The 12,031-nt window shown below is 43.3% G+C and overlaps 1 protein-coding gene across 1 annotated transcript in view; it reads left to right on the forward strand.

The window, feature by feature from the left end:
• Nucleotides 1–12,031, forward strand: part of c2cd2l (c2cd2 like) — a gene marked incomplete at both ends in the record, with an annotated part of 78,940 nt that overhangs the window by 52,207 nt on the left and 14,702 nt on the right. The window contains one exon of the mRNA XM_083642205.1: nucleotides 1,281–1,391. Coding sequence (XP_083498331.1) covers nucleotides 1,281–1,391 — 111 coding nt within the window. The remainder of the gene's footprint in view (nucleotides 1–1,280; nucleotides 1,392–12,031) is intronic.

Below are 12,031 nucleotides of genomic sequence, written 5' to 3' on the forward strand. Positions count from 1 at the left end.
TGGCTACAATATCCGCCCCCTACCATCGTGCAGCACATGGCTACAATATCCGCCGCCTACGATCGTGCAGCACATGGCTACAATATCTGCCGCCTACCATCGTGCAGCACATGGCTACATGGCCAGCTGAGCAGTATGGAGGCCTTTTTTTCCTTTCTTTTTATGCCTCTGCCGGCGATCGCCAGGCCGGAGGCATTATGATCCGGGTTGTCCGTCCGTACGTACGTATGTCCGTCCGTCCAATGTTCGTTAACGCGATATCTGAGGAACGCCTTGACGGAATTTCATCAAATTTGCTTTAAACATCCACTTAGACTCAAGGATGATCTGATTAGATTTTGGTGGTCAAAGGTCAAGGTCACTGTGACCTCTTGAACGCCATTTTCAAGCTTGTTAACGCGATATCTCAGGAATGCCTTGGCGGAATTTCATCAAATTTGCCTCAAACATCGACTTGGCCTCAAGGATGAACTGATTAGATTTTGGTGGTCAAAGGTCAAGGTCACTATGACCTCTCGAACGCCATTTTCAAGCTTGTTAACATGATATCTCAGGAATGCCTTGACGGAATTTAATCAAATTTGCCTCAAATATCGACTTGGACTCAATCATGAACTGATTAGATTTTGGTGGTCAAAGGGCAAGGTCACTGTGACCTCTCGAACGCCATTTCCAAGCTTGTTAACGCGATATCTCAGGAATGCCTTGGCAGAGTTTCATCCAATTTTCCTCAAACATCGACTTGGACTCAAGGATGAACTGATTAGATTTCCAAGCTCTGTAACGCAACATCTCAGCAGTGCCTTGACGGAATTTCTTCCAATTTGCCTCAAATGGCGATTTGGACTCAAGAATGAACTAATGGCGGAGGCATAAATCCGCGGTGCGGTCGTTCTAGTTTACATTTGAAAGTTGCTCACCATTCACGTCAATTGTTTAGGACAATTCTGACACGGTGTTTTGCTGTGAAATGTTTTGTGGACTAAACAGGGATGCAAACTGGGTGACAGTCACCTTTTTCATCCCAAAATAGGAAGGTTTCTGAGTGGTTTTGTGTCTGCCCTGGTATCTGTCACCTGTTTATCTCTCCATGACTTTGCATCCCTGACTAAAAAATTTCACCCACCCTTCCATCGGCATGGGTGTGAGACTGCGAGTAGATAATTACAAAATTTACTTTTTTGGGCGAACTTATCCTTCTCCTTGCTGCACATGTGTTTTGACCAACTTTCCATCTCTGTGTCTAATGTGCTTTGCTGCTGCCTGTCTGCCTCCAACAGCTGGTGGTGTGTCTGGAGGAGGTGGAGGACGAGGGACTGCTGGTGTCCTGGACGCTGTCCAAGCAGCCGTCATTCAGTCTGAACGTGTCGCCACGCCGGCTGCAGAGACAGGTGTCTGCTACTGTTACCTCTAATATCATATGACCACCTCATGTAGTCACCAGGAGACTAATTTGTGACACTGTGCGTAGTTACCTGATGAGAATGTTCTTATTTAAAAAAAAATATATCACCTCTGTGCTATTGTTATGTAGTTACGTTTGTATACATAATTAGGGCACCATAAAGCACATCATTCATTTTATTAAAAAAAAAATTGCTTGGTAGGCCGTTCCAGTCTAAATGCTGGTATTCAGTGAAAAAGTCACTATAAATTAATTTATCTGGCTCTACCTCGCCGTTTCCTATACAAGGAGAGGTCACCAACCCAGAGAGCAGGTGAGAAATTATTTTTTTTCAATATTTTTTTTTCAATGCTCAATGCTTCAATGCAAAACAAACAAAATTGAACAGTCTCAGCCAGGAAAAAGGAAAACATATACACTACATAATCACGTGTTATCAGCCACTTAAAGTGCTTATGTGCTTGCCAGAGATGTTTTACATAGTATCCCACACAAAGGGTCCACTGGGAGCCAGCCGGGCAAGTCACCCGTCACTCCTAGCCTCGTCAAGGTAGGCCAGACATGGGCCCCAAACAGCCAAAAATCTCCCAGGTGAGTTAAGGCCTAAACATGGTCGTCCGTCAGAGCCACGCCCCGCCCTCCCCGTATGACGGCGGGTGGAGCGCCGTCCTACGGAGAGGGGGCGCCGTCAGCTGACGGGGGCTGCTCGAAAATGTGACTCAGCGCCGACGATACGTGCGTGACGTCAGCTGAAGGAGAGTTGTGACTGGCCGTTGCCTTGGCTCATCCTCGTAAAGTCGCCTTTCAAAGCATGATGTTAGATTATAACGAACTAGTTGTGTGGCTTAGCCTTCCCAAATGTTGAGGGTCGTTTTTTAGAATTTAATACATAGAATTGGGAACGTTACATTAAATTTCATTCAGACTGCCTGGCACACAATCTCCGCCATTTTCACACGGAGCTTCCACAGGAGGAGGGAGGGTGGGAGGAGGGAGGGCGTAGTGGCGTCCGAGCATGTAGGGCTCGCTGGCGCCGCCAGACTGCGAGATGGCTCCAATTCGAGGCGGACGGACGACCATGTTTAGGCCTTTAGTCCTCAGGAACCTGAGTCTCTCTATCCGTACAACCGAGGTCATGTCCACCAACCACAGCTGAAAGGAGGGTGGAGAGAGGGACTTCCACTCCTGCAGTATGAGTTTCTTGGCGACGATCATCCCCTGTGTCAGAGACTGCTGCACAGCCATAGGAAGGAGCAGCCGAAGATGGCGAGTTCCGCCTCCGGTTGAAGGGTTATTTTATAGGCCTTAAGCCCATGGCACACCAAACGAACATTCTCAAACAAACACGAACAAACACGAACAAAGACAAATGTTCGTTTGGTGTGCCATAGCTGTCTGTCCTTGTCTGTTCGTGTTCGACGATGTTCGGTGATGTTCGCCCGGATTCAACATGTTCAATCCGTGCTTGTTCGGTGTTCACTGTTCGCGGTCGTCTGGTCAGAGCCTCCTCTAAACTAACGTTACACGCGACGCAGCAAACACATGTTTCTCTGCCATGTGCCATCACACTGGGCATCAACACTAACTAGCGGGAGACTTATCCCATGCACTCCCGCAAATAAGTAATGTTATGCACAGCACGGTTACGTCATTATATCTTACCGAGAGGCAGAGGGAGAACATCCATGATCGCTAACAGCGAGCTATGCTAATAACTAGCTAGCCGTTCAGAAACGCATGTAAACAGTCGTGTGATTAGTGAACGTCAGTAAAATAAGGAGAGAGCTGCAGGTGCTTATGCAGAACTAGTGCACGATTAAGTGCACAGTGGGTAATGACCCGCTGTGATGAAGAATATAGCGAGATTAACAAGGTTGATAGCAAAACACTGTCGGCTGCCATCAGCAGCACCTCCAGGCTTCAACTAGCGTTAGCCTGTCACATGACGCCTTCATGGTCCCTCGACAAAGTCTACAGAAAGAAGTACGTTACCTCACCACTCTCTCAAGAAGCGTCACGTGAGTGTGGCGTTTAAGGCCATCTGTCGCTACAAAATAAATAAACTGGGTATAGCATTGTATTACTCGACAGACATGTAACTAACTTTGCCAGTCTGAGCCATCTTCTATGTGCTGCCTGTAACACAGTGCAGTTTATATTTTTCTGGTGTTTCTTTTTTACATGTTTGGGACAGGCAAATGTCTCAAAATGTTTTATTTTTTTGTAAAGATAATTTTATTTCAAATTGTTTTATTTATTTAGTTTTAATATATTTTAAATTGTAACATATTTCATGTATTTTAGTCTGTGATACGTGAAACCGTGGCATTTTTGTCCAATCATACCGTCAAAAAACTCATGCCGGCACATCCCTAGATACCTCTTGTTTATTATATCGCAATCACAATCGCAAATCGCAATATTGTCCACCATAATCGCTAATCGCATTTGGTCAGCTTCTTCTTCTTTGGTGTTTTACGGCAGTTGGCATAGTTATTGTTGCATTACCGCCACCATTTGGCTGAAATTAGAACAACTGTTGTGCTGAATATGTTTGGTCGGTGTGCCATGCTTTCAAACAATCTCCAACATCTGCCAACATTCACAGACAATTGTCTGTTCGTGTTTGTTGGAGAATGTTTGATTGGTGTGCCATGGCCTTTAGACTTAGAGTACCAGTCAAATATTTTTGGCCCAGAATCCAGACAATGAAGGGCAAAACCAGAAAGCATGGGACAGTGTGCCCTCCGACACCCAACACCTATCACATAGTGGTGAGACAGAAGGATAAATCTTATGTAACTTGTGCTTGGAATAATGGAGATGGTGAACGACTTTAAATTGTATTAGCTGGTGTCTGCTATTAATTGAGCAGAGTTGAACCATAGACAGAATCCTGTCCCATACAAATTCAGGTAGGTCGACACCAAGTTCCTACTGCCACGCCTCTATAATCCTCCCAGTGGGGGCCCTGATGCAGCCGTCAAACAGACACACAAACCTAGAGATGAGGTGCTTGGATTGAGGAGGGCTCAACAAAACATAAAAAAAAGCATGTTCATCTGGGAGAACCCCGAAGTTATGAATCTTCATGTCATAAAACATAATGTCTAATTTGTATGTATCTGTAAAGATGTGTTTGGGGCAACTCAAATTTCCTCTTCAGGAGATCAAAGGATGCAAATTTGCCATCAATATACAGGTCTCTGATGGAAATCAGGCCCTTCTCACTCCAGGTACGGCAAATTACGTCTAATCTTGAGGGTAAAAAAGAGTGATTAAAACAAATTGGTGTGTAAACAGAAACATCTGGTATATTCAAAACACTCCTAACCTATTTCAGAATTCTGATAGAGTTTCTCATAACAAAACTAAATGTTTTAAAGGTCTCAGGCTCCTCAGGTTTAGAAAATAACATGGCTGGCAGGGAGGATTTTGCAATAGAGCCGGCCTCCATTTTTAGCCACAGGGGGGAGCCAGGAGTTATATTGCCAGGAGTCCCTTGTCGGCAAAACATCAGAGCCCTAACATTAGCAGCCCAGTAATAATGTCTGAACACTGGCAAGGCCAGCCCTCCTTCTGATTTGGGTGTTTGCAAGTGAAATTTCGCAATTCTATGGTTCTTATAATTCCAGATGTAGGACAAAATTATTGAGTCCAGTTCTTTAAAGAAAGCTATGTGAGAAAGATTGGAATGTTTTGACAAAGATAAAGGAACCTGGGAAGTGAGACCATCTTAATTGAGTTTATACGGCCAACCATAGACAAAGGGAGAATTTTCCAATTTTCAATACATTGCTTAAGTCTTGAAACAAATTCACCAAAATTCAACTTGAATATTAACTTAGGATTTCTGGGTATGGTCAAGCCAAGATAGGTAAGGCGGTCCTTTGCCAGTTTGAATGGGAGACTTGCCAGGAAACCGGGAGTGAAAACATCAGAGAGAGGCATAAAGTCACTCTTTGTCCAGTTAATAGTGTATCCGGACAGCTTGCCAAAGGAGGTGATTAGTTCTAGTAGAGGAGGAATCGATTTTTCTGAATTCTGCATGTATAATATTACATCGTCAGCATACAAACTGATACGTGTCTCGATACCCGCGACCTCTAGGCCCGCAAAACTTGGGTGACTACGTATTTTTAAGGCAAGGGGCTCGAGCGCGACGACGAAGAGGGCCGGCGAGAGAGGGCAACCCTGCTGGACCGAGCGAAGCAATGGAAACCTGGTTGACTTGTCACCAAGTCAAGTCAAGTCAAATTTTATTTATATAGCACTTTTCATACACAAGGCAATTCAAGGTGCTTTACAAAAAAATAATCGAAAAAACAAGCAGCAAAGCAATGCACATATAAAAAAAACACACATAAAAAACACAGCCGACAGTTTTAGTTAAAATATATACTCAAATTAACAAACATGAAACATTATTTCTGTTTTAAATAAGTTACAAGGCACTCTTCAGTATTATTATTACATGTACAGTCCATTTGTTGGAAATGTACAGGAATCTTTTTTTTTTAAATTACAGGCCGAGAGAGGCAGTAGTTTAGTAGCAGTTAAAAGCAAGAGTAAACATAAAGGTCTTTAGCTTGGATTTAAAAATAGGCAGAGTAGGGGCAGATCTAATGTGTTCAGGGAGTTTGTTCCAGTTATGAGAGGCATAGTGGGAGAACGCGGCTTCACCATGTTTTGATTTGGTCCTCGGGACAATTAGTAGACCAGTGCCTGAAGATCTCAGGGATCTGGATGGTTCATAGTGTAGAAGCATTTCAGAGATGTAGTGTGGGCCTGACCCGTTGAGAGATTTGTAAACTATTAGCAGAATTTTAAAGTCTATTCTAAGATTTACTGGCAGCCAATGCAGGGATTTGAGAACTGGTGTAATGTGTTCAGCTTTCTTGGTTCTTGTTAGAACTCTAGCAGCCGCATTCTGAATGAGCTGTAGTTGTTTAATAGCTTTTTTGGGAAGACCATTGAAAAGACTGTTGCAGTAGTCTAGCCTGCTAGAAATGAAAGCATGAATTAGTTTTTCAATATAAACACCATTGGTTATAACTGAACATGAGGGACTAGCATGTATCTATCTAATAATTGCACTATCGTCTGTCTTTTGTCTTTGTCTTTATTTAAGATCCCCATTAGCTACAGCAGAGCTGCAGCTATTCTTCCTGGGGTCAAACAACTTGCATAGTTTCAAGACATCAAACAATTTGCATAGTTTCAATCACATACAAAATGTACATTCTGTGTAAAAAATACATTCTGTACAAACGGTACAGTTTTGGATATTACATACATACATACTGTACCTTTCAAGGTATTGCATACATCAGAAATACTTACATATCATTACAGATGTGTAGAATATACATAAACTACATCACATATTATGTGTATATACCATTACCATATCTTATATATATAATTATACATATAACTATTACCATCACCATATATATTATATATTATCACAGTAGTAAGTGCTGTTTTACCAATAATTTAAAATGTTTTTTGCTTTTCTTTTGTGTAATATATGTGGGAAGGGTGTTCCATTCCTGCATACCTCTAAACATGACAGTTCTTTTCATCGCATTTGTTCTAACTACTGGAAGTGTAAAACCTCCTGCAGTAGCATGTCTAGTTGAGTATGTGTGCCTGTTATGACTTAAGCCCTTTTCCCACATGCGCTTTGTACCGCAAAATGACCGGAACGTGGTGTAATGCCTGCATGTGAGAAAGGCGCCGTGCCGGTATAAGCGCGACCCCGTCGTCCCCGACATTTCACCACTTTCGACCTAGTCAGAAGAGCGGTATGCTCTTAAGGGGACGCAAGTGGAAACGGTTCCAGTCATTTTCCGCGACAGCGGTCCTTCAATCATGGGCCAGGAGTAGCCTACACACGTTGCTTAATGTTCCAGCGGGCATAATCTAATCATTCGCGCACATTAAAGCAAACTGGCGAAATGATGTGATAGCCTAATAAGAGCAGTAGCCTATGTCAGCTTGCTGATTTCCGAAGGCAACCCCGGACACATCAAACGAAGCCAGTCTGCTTTCTCTACATACATACAAGCGTTGAGCAGCTTGCAAGCCTTTCTCGCTGTGTCTGTCCTGTGTGGCTGCTGCTCTCGAGCAGAGAGGGGAGGGGGAAATCGGCTGTGTTGATTACGCTGGCGGCTTGACGCTGCTCTTAAGTCAAACGAGTGTGATTTATTGTGTGACAACTGACAAGCGAACTTATTTCGAGTTTTGCCGACCCCCCAAATAAGCTCCCCCCTCCCCCCGCCCCCCCCAACATACAGGAAAATTCGCTGATAGATTCCCACATGCGCGAGCAGAAGTGTGAAGGGAAATGTCCGATATTGACTTACAGGTAATTTTCCGGTACGCATGTGGGAAAACGGCTTTAGAGTTACATTTTCATACAGAGATAAGGGGTCTTTAGTATCAAGAATATTCCACATAAACATAAGAAGTGAATAGAGTAGTCTATGTTTTACAAATGACCAATCCAAGGAGCTGTGCATGGCTGACACATTTGTTTTATGATCACAACGAAGTGCAATCCTAGCTGCTTTATTTTGTACCATCTGCAGTCTCCTTAGATTGGTCACTGCAGCATTAGACCACACCACTGGACAATAATCAAGATACGACAAAATTATAGCTTGAATAACCTGCTTTAGAATCACAGGCGACAGAAATTTTGCACATCTTTTAACAACAAAAATCCCATTACCCATTTTAACTACCGTACAAGTTTATCAATGTGTTTTGACCAAGTTAATTTATTGTCTAATATAATTCCAAGGAGTTTTGTCTCCTGGACTTGATTGATTGTCACATTGTCTATTGAGAGTTTCAAGACCGGGTTTGAACTAAGGGCATGACTTGAACCAAATACAATGCTATTTGTTTTTGATGTATTTAATACAAGTTTATTATTTTTTATCCATTCAACTACTGATTTCAGTTCTGCGTCAAGGACAGTATTTAATTCATTTTCTGTGAACGCCGATGTGTATATAGTTGAATCATCTGCGTACATGGAGATGGAGGAGTTATTCAGTACAAGAGGCAGATCATTAGTGAAAATGGTGTAGAGCAAAGGTCCCAGGCAACTTCCTTGGGGCACTCCGCATCTTCCTGATTTAGCTTGTGAATAACTACCACTACCATCTGTCTCTCTCTCTCTCTGTCCTTCGCGTATCTCGAGAACCGTTGGTCGGACTTGAAACTCGGGGTGCGCTGATGGCGACCCGATGGAGTGCAGTGCCCTGTTTCCGTGCGATTCGGACGCGAAACACATTCGATATTTGAATATTTGTCTTCCGTTCTGCTCCTTCAAGCCCTAAGCCCCAGCTTTAAGTAGGGTCATTGACGGGTCATTGACAGTAGTGAGAAAAGTAAACGTAGCGTCGTTGATAGTGAATGGCCCCCATTCACTCTCAAGACCCTCTGTTTACTTTGATGTGAGTAAATGAGGGGGGCCGGCCAGTATCCCTCCTCAGGTTCCAATTTAACAAGGCCAGGTCGAAACCTGGCATACGGCCGCTGCATGGGATCATCACCCATGTATACCCATACACATTTTAACAATCAACAGAACACATATAAGCCGTCGTCTGATTTTCCACCTTTTTTCCCTGTTTGTGTTTAGGGATGCAGGATATTATGGAGTTTTTTAAACAATACGATAACCCATAAATATCTGCTTCGATACTCGATACAGATACGATACTCGATACCTAATGGATAAGAAACAGAATGTCCACAAGGTTGATCACATTCACAAATTCAAGGTTTAGTAACACCCTTAACAGTCACTGTGGGATTGAAGGACACCTTTTGAAATGTGTCTCTCTGGTGTTAGAAGACCACCATATTAACTGAATGTTTCTGTGTTAGAAGAATAATGCCATATTAACTGAATGTCTCTCTGTGATAGAACAACGCCATAATGTAGGCCAGTGGTTCCCAAATGGTGTGCCAATGGGATTTTGCATTATTGCAATTGCAAATATAGCCTAAAACTATACAACAAGTGGGTGTGTTGCTGCTTTGATGTAGTAATTTTGCAAAGTTTCAAATTAATTCCTAGAGTAATATATTTTGTCAAATTGTATTTGACATTAGTAAATCAAAAAGCATTTAGAGTGATAAGAGTAATAGAGGCTATTTTGCACTGATAGACTTAGGCTATATAGGTGTGCCTTGAGATTTTGTCGTGCCATTTGGTGTGCCATGGGCACAAAAAGTTTGGAAACCACTGATGTAGGCTATCTCTATGTATCTCTTAATACAATATTTTTCTTTACACTCTTTACAAATGATATAGCCATGTACATTGCACTCTTCAGGCTTCACAACAACCGGTGATATCAGTCAATGTTTGAGACAGGTCCTTTGCCTGTCTCATTGAAAACAGGATAGAAAAATATAAACTGCAGCACTGGCACAGCACACTATAGACTATGTAAAATGGCTCAGACTGAAAAGTTATTAGTGTGTCTGTCAGTAACACACGATAACATAGGGTAACCCAGGTTATTTATTTTGTTGTGACACATTACAGATGTCACGCTTTCCCGACGGTTCCTGAACGCGTCATGTGCAGGAGGGAGGCGATACTTTTTTTGGGATGATGGCGAAGGCTATGCGAAGGCATAACCCGCCCCTCTCTGCCTCTGATTGGCCTAGCGTCAAACTTCCATCCAAACATGATCGAAACATTCGCTTGGCTATCCTGCATTACATCTCTTTCTACACTGTGGTCAGACCGTCAGACAGACAGCAGTTATGCTTGCTAGTTCCCTGTAAATAACCGTTTTATATCACCCTTGATCAATTCTCTGTCTATAGGCTACATACGTGCACTGCCAAGAGTAGCGGCAGCGTTATAAACCATAGATATATGACTATATTAAAAACATAAACACACTGGCGTGTTTCATGCAGGCGAGCAAACGTAACTGCTGTCTGTCTGAGTCTGACCACAGACTGTAGAAAGAGATGTAATGCAGGACATAGCCAAGCGAATGTGTTTGGATCATTGTTTGGATGGAAGTTTGATGCTAGGCCAATCAGAGACAGAGAGGGGCGGGTTATGCCTTCGCCATCATCCAAAAGAAAATATCGCAGGAGGGAGAGAGGATGCAAATGCGATTTTGTCTGTCTGCTCTCAACTCCGTGAATATCGCTTTAATCTTCATAACAGCGGCTCGATCATTACCCGCTGTACACAACATGCACTAGTTCTGCACAAGCACCCGCGGGTCTCTCCTCCTTTCACCGACACTCTCACTAATCTCACCGCTGTTTACATGCTTTTCAGATCGGCTAACACTAGTTAGCCTACTTAGCTTAGCTGTTAGCTACTTAGCTTAGCTCTCTGCCTCTCGGTAAGATGTTCATGTTCCTTACACATAACATTCATGTATATTTGCTGGAAGGGGAGACGTCTCCCGCTACTGTTGATGTCCAGTGTGATGGCAGAGACACTGGGAAATGTGTGTTTGTTTATTTGTTGCGTCGCGTGTAACGTTAATAAGACGAGGAATCCCGCAACTTAATTTCAAAAGCACGACCAGTTAGTGATGGTACCGAACTTTGGGAACTTCCAATACCGAACCGTTTATACAGTACACAGTAAACCAATTTCGATATTTTTACACAATCGATATTTCGAGCCCAATTGGCCGGAAAACCAGGATAGCCTCGATTTCAATTTTTCTGCGTGGATCATGGGCGCAGACCCCCTGCGTCCGTGAACGACTCTGTCATGCTGAACAAGATCAGATCAGGGCAGACAGGAAGTCCGAAACCGGACATTCGTCAAATAAAACAAATTTCAAAGTAAAAGCCCATCTTGATGAAAGGGTGCCAGGAGTCGTGTATGCAGCGATTGGGACACACGTGCTCCCATAGGCCAGTGCAAGCACCGGCCTAAAAATTTCTTGCAAAGAGGGCAGCATGAAATGAATGGTGTATTTGTAAGCTGAATAAGCAGCATTAATATTCATGTGAAGGGGAAATAATCAGTAGAGCTCAGTGATCTTAGTTACGTGAGATTTCTAAGAGATTTTTATGTGGCTATAAATGTAGGCTATAATGAGTCACGCATTCGGAAATAATATCCTCGAGTCTAGGGCCACGCCACTTCCGGGAACCCCCATCCTGTGTAAGTAGGGTTCCCAGAGTAAAACCTGGCTATTTCCACAACTGCTTATTGATGGGCATCATCTGCTGCATGCCATCGAGAACCGTTGGTCGGATTGACTTCAAACTTTGGGAGTGTGCCCTATTCTGCAGTGCAGTGCCCTGTTTTCGTGCAATTCGGCATATCGCCACCTACTGGCAACATAAAAAATGCTGTTTATCTCAAGAACCATTCGTCCGATCGACTTCCACTTTGGGGAGTGCGCTTAGGGGGACTCAAGGGAGTGCAGGGAGCTGAATTCCGTGCAATTTGGCATAGCGCCACCTACTGGCAACACAAAAAGAGCTTTATCTCATTGATTCATCTGATCGACTTAAAACTTAAAACTCGGGGAGTGCGCTTAGGGGGACTCAACGGAGTGCAGGGAGCTGAATTCCATGCAATTTGGCATAGCCCCACCTACTGGC

The sequence above is a fragment of the Poromitra crassiceps genome, assembly GCF_964638095.1.
Source record: "Poromitra crassiceps genome assembly, chromosome: 1".
Lineage (NCBI taxonomy): Eukaryota > Metazoa > Chordata > Actinopteri > Beryciformes > Melamphaidae > Poromitra > Poromitra crassiceps.